Source organism: Cylas formicarius, unplaced genomic scaffold, assembly GCF_029955315.1.
Source record: "Cylas formicarius isolate icCylForm1 unplaced genomic scaffold, icCylForm1.1 PGA_scaffold_10__41_contigs__length_53128322, whole genome shotgun sequence".
Classification (NCBI taxonomy): domain Eukaryota; kingdom Metazoa; phylum Arthropoda; class Insecta; order Coleoptera; family Brentidae; genus Cylas; species Cylas formicarius.
In genome coordinates this window covers 14,347,699-14,366,670 of record NW_026844214.1, presented here as the reverse complement: position 1 = coordinate 14,366,670, position 18,972 = coordinate 14,347,699, and the positions used below count along the sequence as shown (strand labels likewise).

Below are 18,972 nucleotides of genomic sequence, written 5' to 3'. Positions count from 1 at the left end.
AAAAAACGCCCGATTCACTTTTGTTTCTCAAATGGAAACATTTAAAAAAAGTTGAAAATTTTCCTGTTTCTACAGTTTTTTTTCCAAAAAGAAAGCGTCAGCGCACACCGTGAGCCCTAATTGCACAAAATTGTTTCAACATATGATTCGCGAGGGACATGCGCGTCGCCCGCCGTTTTCCCAGTAGCGAACGAACGTAGGGGGGCGCCAGTTAGCGGCGTAACGGGGACGCACAAGCAGCCCCCCGCGTAATGTCCGGACGACCCGTGCCATCGGTGACCGCGGGGAGATGCTAGTCAGTTCAGACCTATGTCTGTCAGGAGCCTCCATCGCCGGGTTTCAGGACCCGGGGGATACGTGCAGCACTTCCACAATCAGTAAGTTATAGGGCGGCGACCGAACGGCTTTTAAGGTCGGGCCGCGTTATGTAACGACTTACCAGCCTTTCTGTCACGCGAACCTCACGTTTCGGCTCAAAGTTCCCCCCTCGTTCCCCCAGGCCGCCCACACGCGCTGTTCTCGATCTCGCGCGTCCGGAAGCTGCCTTCGGACGCCGGAAATGCTCTTTACGTTTGCAACTTTAAAACGGGTGTTTGGGGCGGGGGGGAGGGGGGCGAAGGGCTATTTTTAAAGACCGAAGATCGATACGCACTCCGGTGCAACTTCTTTTGTGCGCCACCTTGTAACCTCGATTCTCGCGATTTTCTAAAATTGTACATCCCACACACGACGAGACCGATTGCCCGCCCCCCTCCTCACCCGCGAAATCGATAATTTTTATCTCGGGTGCGCTCGCTTTTTTTTTCCTATTTTAAAAGAGTTCGAATCTACAAAACCTACAGGGTGTCTAATACCCGCGAAGACAAAGAATTATATATGGCCTCGTTTCGTAGATAAGAATACCTGTAGTTACCCCATCCCTAGGCCGATTGCCACAATTTTAATCTTGAGTCACCAAAATAGAAATAATCACATATAAGTTATCCATTTTGTTAGCACCGGCTATGGGCCGGCGTGTGCAGACATTAGCTGCCATCGAACTTAAAAATATTATGAGATCTGAACAAAAAAAAATATGCAACAACGGAAAACTTCTGGAAGAACTCGTCTTCAAACGCTGTTAGTCCTCCCATTTTAAAATCATTACAAAGGCATCTGTGTAGCTTCGACATTACTTTCTTATCTAAAAAACACTGAACATATCCATTCAGATAATAGCGCTTGTGACAGACTGTTGGTCACATTCAAGAAACCACATCATAACGCTACATCACAAATAATCTCAAGATGTATTAAGAAAATGATGCATAAATCGAGAATTGATATTTCTCGTTTCTCAGCGCATAGTACTCACCCTGCTACATCTGCAGCATTCCGCAAGGGTATCTCGCTGGAAATTATTCGTGTAGCAGCAGGTTGGTCATCCAGTTCGAAAATGTTTGCTACATTTTACAACAGACCTCTTGTAGATCAGGGCACCTTTGCTCAAGCAACCCTAGACACATAACTAGATATAATTATTTGCAATATTTATGGAATGTTATTTATTGAACAAATAGAAATATTATGTTGCATAATATATTAATAAATATTTTTGCATCAATGCAAAGGTATACTATCTCTCTTAGGTGCATGGAAGCGATTTTCCCGAGCTTTCTTTTTCAAAATGTTGGATGCTTCAAACATCTACATGTATTATTATTTACGAAACGAAGCCAAATATAATTAGATCAAACGAACTTATCTAAAGTGAAGTTTGATCCTAATTATATTGGCCATTGTTGAAGTAAGTAACTCCCGCCCAGATCCCAGACTCCCGCTAAGACATTTTGAAAAGTACTTTAAAGAAATGACATTCCCAGAGTACAAATAAAGATGGGGAATGTATAGGGCTGGGCTATTATTTTTGTGATTCAAGGTTAAAATTGTGGCAATTGGTGTAGGGATGAGGTAACTACAGGTATTGCTATTTACTTCAACGAGGCCCAATGTAATTAGGATCGATCTTTACTTTAGGTAAGTTCGTTTGATCTACCAATTTTATTCTGCTCAGTTCTGAGCATATACCGGGCTTCCCAGTGAGGGCAACGGGGTAAGATATTGGAAAAACGGATGTTCCTAAAAATCTGAAAAAGAAAAAGGAAATCGGTCAAGAGAAAATGCTGGAAATTATTTTTGAGATTCTGAAATGGCCATCAGCCATCAAATCCGTGTTCTCAAAATTTTCTTATATTAATGAGACTTAGAGTAAACACTGTTTTAGACGGAGACAAATTCAAGTCTGTTTTGTTAGATGCTTTTTATTCATTAAAACGAAAGTGGTAGGGGTACTGTAACATTTATGGAAATAAATGTCCATAACTGCACAATGACTTAATGGATTTTAATAAACTTGGAGTAGTCAAAAAGGGCTTTTCCTAGGCTGTCCGACGTACTATGAGTGAGATGATAGCGATTGAGTACCCTGGCACCAGATGAGGTTTTCCGACATAACGTCAAAAAACAATAATTTTCTGAAAAAAAAATCAAATTAAAAGATATATTTTTTTTACGTCAACGTTTATAAATTAATAAATCTATCCGAACATTAAGAAAAGATGACGATAAAGCACAAATTGATGACGATAAAGCACAACAAAATTGATTGAAAGGAAAATCTAATGTTGAAAGTGTCTCCCGTCATTTTCTATGTAGGAATTTATCTTGCGTCATGTATTTATTACGACTGTACTAATTTCAGCTCTTAAAAAGTTGGCTACAGCAGTTCGGATATGATCAACCATATTTTCAGGGGTACTAGGGAGAATTTTATAAACTATATCTTTTATTCTACCCCAAAGGTAAAAGTCAAGGACAGTAAGGTCTGCAGATTTGGCAGGCCGTGGAAACAAACTACCCCGTCCCATCCAACGGTTTGGATAAGTCTGGTCTAGAAAATGGTTAATTTCGAGAAAAAAGTGTGCTGGATATCCATTGTGTGGCAGTCATACATCTCTTCTCTTTCATAGGGGAACGATCTACGTCCAAACTTACTCATCCTAAGCTTATTGAGGATATGGGCAAGGACATTGATGACGTTTTCTTCGTTCCTAACGCGTCGATTTCTCCTCGGCACTATATTAGGATGAAGTCGTCCTGTTTTGCGCAAACATTTACGTAAACGACTAAATTCCATCCTACTAAAATGGGATAATTTGCTGCATCTACTCGCTCAGCCAAACATGTGATTTGATGACACTTGGAAATCACAACCAACATGTATGATTCGGCAGTCGAATTAGACATGTCTAATGCAATAAATACAATCCCAGATAGAAGACTCAAATGTTTTGTAAATTTAAACACTGGCTCTTTGAAACGGTATATAATTTATTAAGTGATTTTCACAAATAACGACGATGAGTATAGCATTTTGTCAGATATATATACTTTATTTCTTTTTTGGTTTTCTAGTTAATACTTAAAACGTCAGTAATGAATAAACTGAGTTAGTCTTCAACAATATTGATGAGCGAATAATCCAATTTTTTTATAAATAAAGTAATAAGTCAAATCATATAAGGATATCACATCGTAGGAACAATGTCTATGTTACTGTAAAAAAAACTAATAGAAACTAAGATAAACAACGAACTTTTCTTTCAATATCCACCCGTAAAGTGAAGATGCTTAAATTGAACTGAGGTGGCTTTTACTTGATGAAAATCCATTTATCAAAATAAATAAGAACTTAAAGTTCAGATTTTCACGAAATTATATATTATGACATGACAATTGTTTCGACAACACCGTGTCTTTATCAAATGTATATGAAGATGCTTATCAAAATTCAACTTCTTTTGAGATTTAAATACATTTATTCATATTTTAGATTAGGATAAACATATTGAGATGCGGTTTTCACTTTGTTATTGGGCTCGTATTTCGCCATTTAATGTCATAAAAAATCATATCGTTGTATTAGCTTTTTTTTAGGAATTAATTTTTCTGCCACTATGTCAGCAAACACCCTCTGGTGGGCGGGCGCTCAATAGCAATCATCTCACGCATAGCTTAGGAAAAGCCCTTTTTAATGACTCTAAGTTTGTGGTTTATTTATTTCCGGAAATATTTTATAACACTCCCCACTACTTTTCTCTTAGATATAGAGTAAAAGGCATCTAAAAAAAGATTTTAATTTGTTTTAGATTGAAAATATTATTTACACTAAGTATCATCACTCGGCGGATTTACTTAACGATTTTTTTAAATTTTTAGAAACCTCCTTCTCCCCAATATCATACCAGGTTTCCCTTACTGGGACACCCAGCATATACAGAGTCGTCCTTAATGAATGGATCAACAAGCAACCTATGTTAACCTCGTGAAAAATGATAATAAGTCATAATGTCAGAACTTTTTTGTTCGTACCGTTTCGTTACGTTTTTTTTTTAAGATGATAAAGATAACAGAGTGTATCTTAAACTGTAAGTAATAAATGTATTTATGTCAGCAGAACATACCGTTTTCGAGATATTTCCGTTTTAATACACCCAACTCCACAAAAAATCGGTCCCTAAAAACTGGTTTCAATTTCTAAATTGGTGTGCTCGCCAACCGTTCGTTTGATTTTTATCCTTTTTGTGAATGTAAATTGATTCTGCGACAACAATGACAAGGCACAAACTTTTATTCAGAATTTGATAGGATGGATCTCAATAATAATTAAATAAATAAATAATTTTCCTAGAGGCTATTTTCATTATTTGAATATTCATTACCCCATATTTAACCATTTTTTTTAAAGCTCTGTAAAATAAAGTTTTAAGATCTTTTATTTTCACATTTTCCTTTCTACATTGCAAAGATCTCAAATACGGTATGTAAATCCCCACATCCAAATATCAATAAATCCAAGTTTCCATGAGAAATAAAAGTTTCTAGAAGTAAACTTTTAAATTCTGTATCTCACTAATGGGCGACATTTTACTAAGGCATATTTGGTTCAGGATCATTATTTTCTCGAGGTTATCCCAGGTTGCTTTTTAACGCATTCATTATAGACGATCCTCTATATCAGGGTAAAAATTTAAATTTCAATTACATTTCAAGTGAAAAACTATAACCGACATTGAAGAAAGAAAATATAAATACGGTGTCATTAAAAAAAACCGGCTTCGCTTTATATCTCAAAGAGTTTTATTAATTAACTTGATTTGAATGAAAATCTCCGTTTTTCCAATAAGGTTGTTTCAGAAACGAAATAGAAGCAAAAATTTTAAAATGTGGTATATGCTATATCAAGAATTTAGATGGCCTTGACAAAGTTGACCTTTACCTTTATTTCGTCAAAAATTAGTCCAAAAATTCTCGTCCGATACTTTCCAGATGGTTGAACCACACTTAAAAAACATTGAGAATTGAATGCATTTAACAAGTTAAAATTTAATATCGGGCGTTTCCTCTCCCACTCTTTACAGCTGATTGATTTTGACGATTCATACTTTGATTCTGTTTTTATAAAAATGTTTTTTATAACATATATATATATATATATATATATATATATATATATATATATATATATATATATATATATATATATATATATATATATATATATATATATATATATATATATATATATATAATTATGGCTTAAATCTTCACGCTGGAAAATTAATCTTGGAATTGACCTAAAGTTTAGTGGTGCGTAAATTTTGATGCGAACTGTAGTTTTCGATATTTAGTAACCAAAGAACGTGAAAACATTATATTCCTTTATGTAACGAAAGGGCAAATGTTTTGTAAAAATATTATAGTGAAATAGAACCACTCTCGTTTGCAATAGACACAGGCAACAATATGAATTGCCAAACAGAATCAATGATGACAATATTTATTGATAATTACGAAAATTATCCACAAAGCTGATGCTATTCAGTGCTCTTGAGTTTGACGTTATTTAGAAAATACAACACAACAGAGAACATAACGAGACCTTTGAGAAAATTTGAGATACCTGATTTTAAAACAGGAAAAAACTGTATTAATTTTATGATAACTATTTGAATGTTCGACAATGGTCGTGTTGATAAAGTGTGTTGTTAATGATTGTCTCTATTGAGAAATACGAATATAAAAAGACTAGATGTTGGATACAGAGATCAACGTTATTAACAGTAGTTAAAAAGATAATGGTTGTAACTTTTTAAATATTAAATCAGTATAATGTAACATTAATACATTAATTATTCATTGATTAATTTGTTAATTAATTGTGGAAGTAACGGAATATAAAAGATTCCTATATTTGCCATCTTCAGGGTACACTTTATCATTATGTCATATTTATATGATTGCAAAATAAAGGGTGTTTCATAATGAGATGGCTGGTAGTTGTGAGTCCTTGGATGAGCATAATACTGAATAATTTTTTATCGAAAACACTGTTCTTAAAAAAAATAAATTGCATTTTTAAAATGTTTTTTGTTTGTAGTGAAAAATAAAGAGCATTTTTGTTTGTTACCAACGATAGAGTACGAACAATACAAAAATCATGAAGTAAATCTCAAATAGACCGTATGTAATAGAAAAAAACATTTCGCTCTGCCAAAAGGATCTAGACGATTCTGAAATAACCTGTAAAATAATCCAAAACAGCCAACAGAAGGTTTTTGATGAGATCAAACATAGCAAACCAATTATCACATGTGATATTCCTTGCCGTTTTATATATTGGTTAAATAAGTGAATTGAATATAATGGTTAAATAAGAGAATATTGCAAATTAATCCCGACCTTTTTTACGCCTTATGATTCAGCTCTTCAGTCTGCGAGAAACGAAAGTTATCTTTTCTACTACTGTTTTTCTGGTACATGTACACTAAGTCCGTAAAAAGCATGGTAATATAGTGTCGAATAATAGAGATCCGCGAGGACGATAAGAGGAGACACACAGCATCGATTTTCATTTTCGAAGAATCCTCCATTGTTACGGCAACGATACGGCTAGATTTTATCAGCTCTACCTTATAGATAGGAGGCGCGTACATAAGAGGGCTTTATATCAGACACGATCGATATGAACCTGGACTATTGTTGGCATGATTTTCCAACCCTTTCGTCGGTATACCGCCGCTGCCCTTGTAATTTCGAATGATATCGAATATCAGAAATACGTATGGTATTTCTAATATTCTGATCTGCGCTTTTCGATGTTAATATTTTAAAAATGTTTCGCATTTTTTGTCTTTCGGTATTTTGGTAATTAGATTATTCATGTTTTTGTGTTATATAGCTATTAGATAATATAGTGGTCTTACTAAGGTGAAATTTGATGAGCCGCAGGCGGCACTGATAGTTTTATTGAGAAGGTAATAACCTGCACTTTGTGCCGTTTTCTTTTTAAACTGCGATTTCTAAACTTATTGAAGATCTGTCAGCGGATCTTCTATAACAAGTTTCATACTTGTTTCATTAATTCCTGTACTATCAGCATAGGCAGGGTCCCTATATATCTAGTACCTATATGGCTTATGCTTAATGTGATGTCATATGCACAAAATTTACAATTTTGCCATTAATAGAAAGGTCTGATCGGCAACACCAAACTTCGCATCGAAATTAACGCACCTCTAAAATTTGTGTCAACATTCTGTGGGAATTCTGGTCAACACTATAAGGTATCTGTTTTAAGTCTATGTATACTCCCATTTTTTTTTAGCATTTGTCAGATTACAAGAGGGCCAAGACTACATTATGCAATATTAATACAAAATTATTCAAATGAGACCTTTAATTGATCACCACGCAGTCCAGAACATAGCCTGATAAAACATTTATGGTGTAGGGAGCTTTGAGATAATCAAATCCCTATCTGCCTCATTGGATGGTGTAGAAAGCATTATTATGGAAATATGGACTAATATGGATCAAGCAAAAAAATGTCTGGTTCAAACTATGGGTCTTCAATGTCAATCGATTATAAGAAACGCCCGATATTACTTTTTATTTGTTTAATATTTATCAATTTCGTTGTCACAAAATGTGACCAACATTAAGTAAAAAACTGGTTTTTCTTTAGACATTACGTACAGGATGGGCAAAATTGGACACTTTTAAAGGAAAATGCCACTGCTAAAGGAGAAAACCATGTCTGCAGTATTTTCATAAAAATCCACATACCTATATATATATATATATATATATATATATATATATATATATATATATATATATATATATATATATATATATATATATATATATATATATATAAATGTTTTAACTTTTTTGTTGTGGAAAGTTTTGTGTTTCTAAAAAAAATCTAATTGTTTAAATGCAATATTTTTATTGCCAATTATTATTGGTCCATTATCAATCGAAAAATCGCTTTTTTTATATAAGACACCCAGTGTATTTATAAATCAATGAAAATAGCTTAAAGTTACCCACATACTTGAGATTTTTCTTGGAAAAAATAGATGTGATGAATTTTGATAAATACAGAACAGAAGACAAATGAGTGGCAAAGTTCTGTCTTCTTCTGTAGAGATGCTTGGTTTTAGTTTAACCTTTCAAATAAATTTCAAATTATCAACGGCAATGTGGTGATGTGTGGTAAATATGTGTTTTTTTTTAAGTTCGTCTAGCGTCAGGTCTTGCCGGCGTTTTCAATTTTCACGTTGATATTGTAAATTTATTTTTAACCACTATTTCTTACAACCCATCGGGAGTTCATGTATAGCTTTTTGGCCTTTTCCTCTCAAACTATTAATAAGGATGTCTGTATTCGCATCGGCTTTCATAAATTAATCTATAATACCCAATTCATTTGATAACTAACCCAAAATATCAATTAATTTGAAGTAATTTTACAGGATGTGCTCTATAAACAAATAAAATTCTTGGTTGATTACATTTAGTTTTGAAAATATTAGATTGCAACCATTAAATTCTGCGTAAAAAGTTGGTTTGGAAATGTTTTCATAGAAACACAAAATTTTCCTTAGCAGCGATTTTTTTAAAACGCACATTTTCCAAAAGCACCGTTTGAAATGTTAGATATCCATGTGCAATTTTTTTAATGAAGATTGGCCCCCAGACAGCGACATTAGTTTTCGTCTATTTCCTACTTGTAGATGGGACAGTTTTTTGTTAAAAGTATCCAATTTGGCTCACTCTGTATATGCCCAAAACATAATTTTAAATATATTTTTTTATTAAATAGTTTCTGATGTTTTAAGCTATAGTTAGAAAATATATTTCTAAATTGAGTCAGCAGTTTACGAGAAAATTAACTTTGTAAAGTTTTTATTAGCGTATTTATGTAAAAACACCAGGTTTTCAGGAAGATCTTTACGGCAATAAATTAATAGAGTTCTACAGCTCGTAATTCAGAGATCGTTGCGTGTAGACGGAACAACCTTATTAAATCTCTACGTTAACAACTTTCGGATGATCATAAAAATTGAATTTGAAACGTTCGGGATCGAAGCGGGCATCGCGAATTTACGTCCTCGTACAGAAGGGCATTTAACAAGTTGATTGCTGTCAACTTTATCAATTCGAGGACGTAAATAAATTATGTGAAATCCGTTCGAATACGTTATATAAATTTTGTCGTGATTGAGTTTTTGTCACCTCCCAACTAATAAGTTCTGATTCGTAACGGTGATTGTTACTGTTCGATTAGATATTTTATAAAACTTGAAAATCTATCAATTCGTTTCGTTACTCCTATAGTTCCATATTAAAGTTTTACTCCCCATTTATTTTGTAACTAATACTTTGTCGTGACCATTATAATCCATAAATAAATTTTATAAAGGCAAGGAATACATTTTCTATATTTTCTATACCCATAGAGATTATAAACATCAAACTAACCAAAACGAAACACCAGAGTCCACTTTTCATTTCACGGATTTATACTTTGACGTTACTATGAACACCTCTATTTAAAAAAAAAGATGTATCAAGTACTTTCAGCACTTCAATTACAATGCAAATAATTTTTTAATCGCATGTTTTCCAAGAAATATCTGTGCACGTTTCAGGAATATTATTTATAATGCTAATGAAGGTGTTTATGTCGATTCGAATAAACATATAAAAGGACGAAATGTTCGACGGGGTCGCTTTTTGAAGACTTATAGTTCAAGAAAGTAATGGGAAAACTATTTGAAAACTATTAGTGCCCAGATGTCAAATGTCAATTACGCATTCATAACCTGACTTTTCCGTTTTTGTTTACTTATGTCTTCTTGAAAGAAGTGCGTTTAGTTTTCTATAAATATCTAGATAAAAACATGCATTTTAAAATCATTCAAACGAAATGAATGGGAAAAACGGTACCATCTTTAAGGCCGTTAAAAGACCACGGAAAAAGTGAAAATGACCTGTGCCTGAATATTTATAAGATTGGAAGAAATAATAATTAAGTATTAAGAGCTGTTAACGTAACAGACAATCTGTATATTTTTTAAATTCTTAAACTGTAATATAGCTACAGAAGTTTTGAAAAAGTTTTTTACAGAAAACATGGTGGTGAAGTTAAGCCGAAAAATAGTAAATTTGTAGTCAACTTGTGTCCTGAACACCCTTACTGAAACGTGTTCTGGTATTTGGATGTTTCATTGAAATCACTTTTGTTTCCTATTAAGATAATGGGATGAAACTTGCGAACAATAATTACCATCGTAAATTTCAGTAATTTTTAAATAACGTGCGAACCTTACAGTATAGTGTAGAGGCTGTAAAGTCATTATTGCTCATTTTTATTCACTACAATTAATAATTTGTTTCAATAAGAAATGCTTACAGCCAATGGAGGACATTATTTTGAAAAATAATAATTAAAAATTATAATTTTTAAGACAAATTTTAAAAAATGTATAGACATTATCTCTTTAAAAAAAAGTTGGTTTATTAGAAAATAATATTATTCACTTGATAACTCAAAGAACAAAAATCTTTTTTCCACTCCACTCTGTTTTTTACGATTTATGTTAAGTTGAGAAAATTCTTATCTCTTAAATTTTATCCGTAATTCATTGACCTTCCGCTATTCTGTTCTCTTTATATTTAAGCAACTAATTTTTCGGTGCGTTTTATTTTCGAACTTATTATTTTGAATTTCATCTACTGGCGAGGAAATTAAAATAAAAAAAGAGACGCTCTTTAAGCGGAAAAGCGCTGGGACGATGCTCGCGGTGGGAAATAATCTGGCAAAAAGTTTCGCAATTGTTTGTACCTAACTAAGCCGGGCATTTTGTTCGTTTTAAATGCCGCCACCGCACAAATGGAAACTTCTGCGTTCGTTTTAATAATACCGTAATGAAAATTTGCAAATATACTGCAAAATATTTCTGTCTTGTCTCGCTGTCTCTCGGTTGTATGCTTGTAGTAGTTGTTTAGTAATACGGGGAATGCGAAAAATAAAATAGAAAGCTTCAGTAGCACTTGACAGGGGGGATATAGTCCTCCAAATGAGTTCGTTGGTTTGGATGCACGAATTAATTACATCATACGAATCGTAAAATTTTTAAGAGTTTCATAAAAAATTAGAGTAAATAAAGGTGATTTTTATTTATTAGTTTATTTACGCAATCCAGTTACAAGAAAAACAATATACGAAAATTTAACAAATAAGAATTTTCTCAAGCTAACATAAATCATAGAGAACTGAGTGGAAACTGAAAAGATTTTTGTTGTTTGAATTATTAAAAAATTAAACTTTTGTGAACAGACAATGCCTGTAATTTTTTTTAACTTTGACTTATGGAAATTATTATATTTTAAAATGATGTCGGCCAATGACAATTAGCAACTGTCATTCTAACAAATTAATAATTGTATTGTTTACAAATTTTATTTGTAACAATGTAACACTGTATTTACAACCATTGCATCGTCACAAGAGAAAGTAGAATTTAAATATTACTTCTTTTTCTTCTTCTTCTTCTTATTTTAAGACTATGTCTTGTGTTTTCAAGGAAGCAGTCTAAGTTGTGACTCCGAGGTCCAGCTCTCATGCCAGCGCTTTGGTGGATCGTCTTCCATTCTATTGACATGATCTCTCCATCTCTCCTTATTCTGTCTTTTAGCGTTTTCCTGTGTTTTTCATTTTGTTTCGTTTTATAAGGCTTCAATAAATAGCAAAACACTTTAAGTTTTATAATATTACATCCAAAACGTTTCTGTTACTTTATCTTTACAACTTGAATGGTGTTGGTTACTTCACGTTTTTTATAAAGGTTTTAGGCATTCTTAGAAATCTTATTATAACACTTACTTTTGGGGTTTTATAACTTACTCTCTAAAACCCTTATAAATTTTAAAGAAATATCTTACAGCTACTATAAAAGCCTATATATATATATATATATATATATATATATATATATATATATATATATATATATATATATATATATATATATATATATATATATATATATATATATATATAATATATATATATATATATATATATATATATATATAAATATATATATATATATATATATATATATATATATATATATATATATATATATATATATATATATATATATATATATAACTAAGCACGCTTCTTTCGAGAACAATGAAATAAACAACCACTCGAAAATTCGGTTCATCTTTGTGTGGCAGTCATTCTTATGTTTTTCAAACTGACATAATACGTTCATGAAACCGTAAGCAATATTCCTGGAACTTGAAAACACATTTCTTTAAAAATATACCATTGTAAAATCCTCTGCACTATAATTTACAAAAATACATTTCCTTAGACATTATTTTAAATTTCAGTTTTAGGAAGCGTAAAATAAAAAATGATTCCATAAATTTTTTGTGAGAAATAAAATTAAGTCATTTCCGAGTTATTATAAAAATCCAGTGCTGTCAACTTTAGAATAAAAGCAAGACGTAATTGACATGGAATTAAAATAAAATATGTTGTAACCAAATGATATAAGAAAAGGTGAAGCGAAGAGGGCACGTTTTTTGTTTGCTGGTTATAAATACAGGTTTTATAGCGGTAACGAAAGTTTAGTAGAGGTTATAAAAATTATTTATGGTTTATAATGGTAACAACAATCTCTTTGTTACAAATAATGGGACTAAAATTTGGTCACCATCACCTTTACAATATTCTCCATTTAAATACTGTAGTGGTTTTATAAGAGTAACGAAAACATTTCGCGAAAAATTGTTAGGTTCTCAGGTTTTTCTAATTAAAATTGATATAATATATAAAATAAAAATTGTTTATTGAGATGACGCCATCTATCAAAAAATTCACAAACTAACCAAAGTGCAAAATTGCTTTCGCAATGTTGCGACATCATGTTTACGTTATATTTAACAATTTGGGGCGAATCATCATGCCGACGTAAATAGTTCGCGGACCACGTGCAGTCTCAATTAAAATCTCATCGAAAACAGAAGTCGATGGACTGTGTCATATTACTTCTGGAAACGGCTGACGGTTCGTTCCCGATGGCTTCCCCGAAATTCAGACCCGATGAGTGCAAAAAAACCGGGATGATTCCCCAAACCTAAAACGAGTTCGCGCAAGCTGACGTTCATAGAATTCTACGCCTCTCTGGAGAAAGCTGATAGTAGATTATGCTGCCCGGTTGTTGATTTCTTGGAAATGTGCGGTTCTTCAGTTAATATAAGGCTATGGGGAAAAACTCTTCAAAAAGATGCAATGTGGGTGGACAGACTTTGTCAATATTTTGATGGATTAATAAAGTAAACTGTTGCACTGTTGCAAATGTTACCTTCAAGCTCATTAAATCAAGAATAACTTATCAATCTGCCACCAACGTCATCTTGTCACTCAGCATAAACAGGAAAATTGCTTTTCTCCTTTTCTATTTTGAAAATTCAGGTTGTTAAAGTGTATTTCAAAAGCAAAAGACGAAGTAGATATTAGCAAAACCAAAATCAACCCAATTCGGCAATGCCTGATACGTGATAGAGGAAAAGTGGAAAACAATTTATTTTAATGATTTAGAACAACTGTTTCTTCTTGGTGATAGCGGACCAGGAGAACATACAAGTATATTGTCAAAAAATAAGTCAAAATTTCCAATGTTTCGACAAGACATATGCTATGTCGACTGGACGTTCACATCCGTTGCACAATTATTTTTAGTGTATGTGGAGCAGTCATTCGAATTTTATATGCTCTTTTCCCAAAGACGAGTTTTTTTGCTTTTAATGGTTTTAACAACAGATTATCGAAACCACAATTGTGGGTGTTTCTTTCACCGTCGCAAAATGTGCTACAAATTTCAACTATGGGTCTTGGGTCTAAGCCCACGATATAACAGTGATCCCGATTTTGCAGCGAGAGAGAGCTGGAGAGTTGCCCGATGAACTTATTATTAAATTGGTTTCAAGATAATTACATTGGCAGACGGGCTGCAAGTCGAAACGCAAGACGACCTCCATTATTTACTATACAAACGTGGAATCTTAATGGTAGGGTGATGAAGGGACTTGACAGAACAAACAATATGCTGAGACTGATAATAGAAGACAGCAAAGTGAGAAATAATACATTACATTTTTTGAGAGGTGTCTTCTACAACTTTGAAATGAAATTCTTTATAATTAGTGTGTAGAGTATTTATTTTGTAATTTGTGTCTTTTGCAAATTTTTTTTTGGCGGTTTATATGTAAAATATATTTAATGTTTTTTTGTTTAAAAGGTTTTAGTGTAAATTTGCTCTATGTAACAGTTTTTTCTTTGTCAAGTTACCTTTAAATTTAGTAATTCTGCTGATTAACCAGCAGTTTGTTCGTTGTTTTCTCCAATATGGAGTTGGTTTAGTCTCTAGGCGTCGTGAATGGTAGCAGAAAATATTTTATTATTCCACCAAAATAGTCTTCAAAAGCGCCCGAATTGAAAGGTTATCAAACTTTCTTATTCATATGCATAGGTTTGGAATCTACAGCTTTGATCACATACATAAACAGCGATGATCCCAGCAATAACTTCAAATGAAATTAAAACTCCACCAAAGGACTTCAAGAGTTTAAAATAGTAATAAATATATGAGCAGACCAATTGTCCACTATAAAGACTTAAAAAGCCTGGCGCTGTTTTTCCAAATCCATGAGAAATTGAGGGAAGGTTTTAACTGTATTATGTGGGCTGCTGCGGGCACATTGAACTGAAAGAGAAAGTAGATGGTAATTTCTGCTGGGTACGGCGGATTCGTGATTAACCGAGAACACTCGACGACATTGGATAGTGCTTAGACACTCGCAGGTGTAGATGAAAATCATAAAATCGGACTTGTATCGGTGGTACACGTTGTAAACCAGCTAAGCAAATTCCGTGTTCGTGGCGATGCGAACGATCAAGAGAGTTCGTCTTTGGCACTCTAGCATTAAATCAGAATTGGTTATCATTCAATTCCTAAAATATATTTGAGACCAGTCGCAGAAAACAACAACAAAGTCTGCTTTGCTCCTGGATATATAATAAGGGAACGTGTTTCATACGCATTGTTCGTATTGTAGATTTTCAAAGAATGCTCAAAGGCATCGGACGTGATGTGCATTAACTCTTAAAGTATGTAAAATTTGTTTAATTTAACTACTTATTATGTAGTTATAAAAAACTTATTGCCTCTCTCGGAAATCATTTTCTCGCAACTTAAGTAGTTTCCACCATAACAATTCTTATAAAGGCGTATTAGATAATATGTTGGGCTTACTAGAGTAAAAATTGATGCACCGCAAGCTGCATTGATATTTTCGTAGAGAAGTTAATTTCACCCACTGCAGTTTGCGCTATTTTATTTCTAAACAGCAATATCCAAACTCGTTTTCCCAGGATATTTAATGAGATCTAGACAACATCCAAATTTATTTTTGATTGGTCAGCGGCCATATTGGATAGTATGTACTACGGTAATAATTGATGCAGCGCATGGTCTTTGTCCCATTTTCTGTTTGAACAGCGATTTCCACACACTCAAATCGTTTTCCCAGACATTTAACTAGGTCTAGGTAAAAATGCTACATTCAAAGTTATTGGTGGTCATTTCGGTTTTTCAAAATTTTTGTCATAGTTGCTTCAAAAGTTTCGCTTTTAACGGCATAGTCAGTACCTATATGATTGCACCACATCAAAGGCAATTTCTGAATGACTTATGGGGTCTTTTTTTACTTGACTTATGTGCCCTTGCTATTTTTGCCCATAGCTATAGAGATATCTGGGCAGACTTGACAAGCTAAGTTGCTATAAATCGATATCGAGCTATGGTAGCTTCTCCTAAGATAATCTTACCTTATGATATTGTATGAGGAGGAAGCTTCAAGTAATTGCAAAGGTGGTTTCGTGTTGTTTTGTTAAAAAAATAGATCTTGCAATTGGTGAAAATAACACGTTATTATTGTACATGTTCTTGTCTAAGCAAACTAGAAGTGACCTGCTTACAGCTTTAATGGCACTCCAAAATTATAACGCTCCTAGCAAGCACAGACTTACGCTCTGTGCAACATTGAAGTTGACGCTTTTCTCCATGTATTCGTCGGATTGTTCTACGACCATATTGAACCCAAGATCCAAAACTTCACTTCACATTCCTAGCCGGGCAAAGTCGTTAATGACAACACCAACCAACGACCGCAGGTAACTTTTCTGACACCTCTTGCTGAAAACTCTTCAAGCCAAAAGGACCGATAGGCCGTGCTTTCGCAGTCCCTATGCGTACTGAACATCAGGATCAAACCAGTTTTTGCCCTTTTGCTCTAAGCGAGGTTTCTGTAATCGCTGAGCTGGCCTTAGGCTTAGGACACCTACGTTATTCTTCGACAGTATCGCCCCAGTCAAACTCAGCGCCATAAGCTCAAATTCTTGGATAAATCACTCTCGACCCGTAGCTTAAAGGGTAGCTCATGCCCGACCGCGCTGTACAAATGCCACTATTTACAATCCAATGCATCCAATTTATCTAAGCATGGTCTGTAGACAATATGAAAAAAAAACTTTTTTTTTAAAGTGCCTCTCGACTTGCAACGAAAAATTACAGATTCCCATATGCTTTTTGTACGCATATATATTTGCATGTGACTTAAACCAAAGAAAACTATCAAAACAAAAGCAATTCTGCAACCCTGAATTCCTTGCATGTTTTGTGTAACTAATGACGCCATCCTAAAATTGCAACATTAGATCCAGATTCAATATTCTCCCTTGCCCATTATTATAACAGATGTTTTAGTTGTTTTAGAAAAAGCTTTTTTCTACTCCCGTCTGTAAAATACCTAATTACCCACCGATCTAGCGTGCGGGAAGCGTCACTTTACCACGTCAGGTTCCTTGCCCACGAATCCGAGTCACTCCGGATATTTCCGGGATTTTGCCGCACGGATTTTTGAGCAATCTGATGTTTTCGGACATATTTCCCACGCTTCGAATTTTGACGTTTGTCAATTCTGACGGTCATATCAGTGAATGTATTCGTGTTGTTTTACGAAAATGTACCTAAAAACTCACGGTCGTAGAAAAAGTATAGTATGCAACACGTTCGGTAAACTTTGCCGCTTACCGCACTTGTTGCATAATATACTATTATCTACCTATGTCTAGCACAGAAATGCAGACAGTAGCAAGTGTAAAAATCAAAAATAGTAAATAGATAATTTTTTGTGCATTAATAAGTAAAATCTTCAGCAATTATCGAAATAACTTGTAGGACACAGCATCAGATACGGACTTTTAATAATAATATGTATTTTATAATAAATTATTACACGTTTGTGGTGTCCAATTTAGCTATAGCCGAATACGATACTTGGCGATTCTGGGAATCCCAATAAAAATATCGATATAAATAAATAAATATAAATTTCATTGTATTTTTAATTAACTGGTCAGTTGACCGGTTGAAAACCTGAAAAGGAAATTCCAATGATATAAACCAATATTTTGCAGTAATATATAATATATCTCGAAAATGGTATAATTAGTTGAAATAAATTAGTTGCGACATTGAAAATTGATTTATTTTTATAAAAACACAGTATCATTCTTTGAAATCCGAACATTATTTTCAACGCAGGGCCATGTTATTGTTATTGTGACAGAATCCTAGTCTGTACCATTGATGCTTTCGTTTTTGGTGTTTGGTGATTATCTCCGTGCCTTTTTCGTGTTTTTATGACAGAAATATCCTTCCAATAGACATCTTCTTGTGCTTTCAATCAAAACTGTACAGAAAATAGGTGTCTATACACGAGTAAGTATTGCCTTATGCAAAAGTGGACTTAAAAGATTCAAAGGTGGTTTATTTTGGTGAATTTCAAGGTGAGTTAAAGGTAGGGCGTAGTCGTGGCATAAATATAGCACAAGCAGGGCTATAAAGCCACAAAATTCTTGGGTGTGCATCTGGAAAAGTATTTTTTAATAGGAAATATTTCTTTTAGAATATTCCATGTGAGTTTACACTTTTTGAACATTCCGAGCATTTCTGCAAAATAATTTATTAATTATCTATATTTAAAATGAGAATATATCTGACTTATTGGGCGAAAACCCAATGATTCTGGAGGTACAAATGCGGGTGTAGTAATTTTGCATACTATACTATAAAGCGCTCTATACCTATTTTCGCCTGAAGATTTAATGGGATTTTTGCACATTTTGCGAATATACTGCAACCAAACTTATTATCGATCTGTTAGCGGTTATGTGGGTTGTTGAATGCCGCAAGGTTTTATTGGTTAAAGACGAGATTTGAGATATCGCGCATTCGCACAACCTTCTCAATTTTTTATAGTTCCTTCATAAGTTCCTTTATTGTTAGCATATGCAGAGCCTATATCTCTCTAGTAGCTATGTGGTTCCATCACATAAACATTTTCATCTTTTACTTGGAAGTCTGTGGTAATTCCTGGCGAAACTCTTTTAAAACGAAATAAAAAAAACTCTCTCGCCTTGACCTATTTCGTTTGTTT

General features: G+C 33.4%; 1 protein-coding gene across 4 annotated transcripts in view; it reads left to right on the top strand.

Moving 5' to 3' along the window:
* Positions 1-225: 225 nt before the first annotated feature.
* Positions 226-18,972, top strand: part of LOC132708242 (potassium/sodium hyperpolarization-activated cyclic nucleotide-gated channel 2) — a 238,015-nt gene continuing 219,268 nt past the window's right edge. For all 4 annotated transcript variants that reach the window (XM_060680431.1, XM_060680430.1, XM_060680429.1 and 1 more), the window contains exon 1: positions 226-377. In XM_060680431.1, the coding sequence (XP_060536414.1) occupies positions 310-377 (68 nt within the window). In that variant the 5' untranslated portion in view covers positions 226-309. The remainder of the gene's footprint in view (positions 378-18,972) is intronic.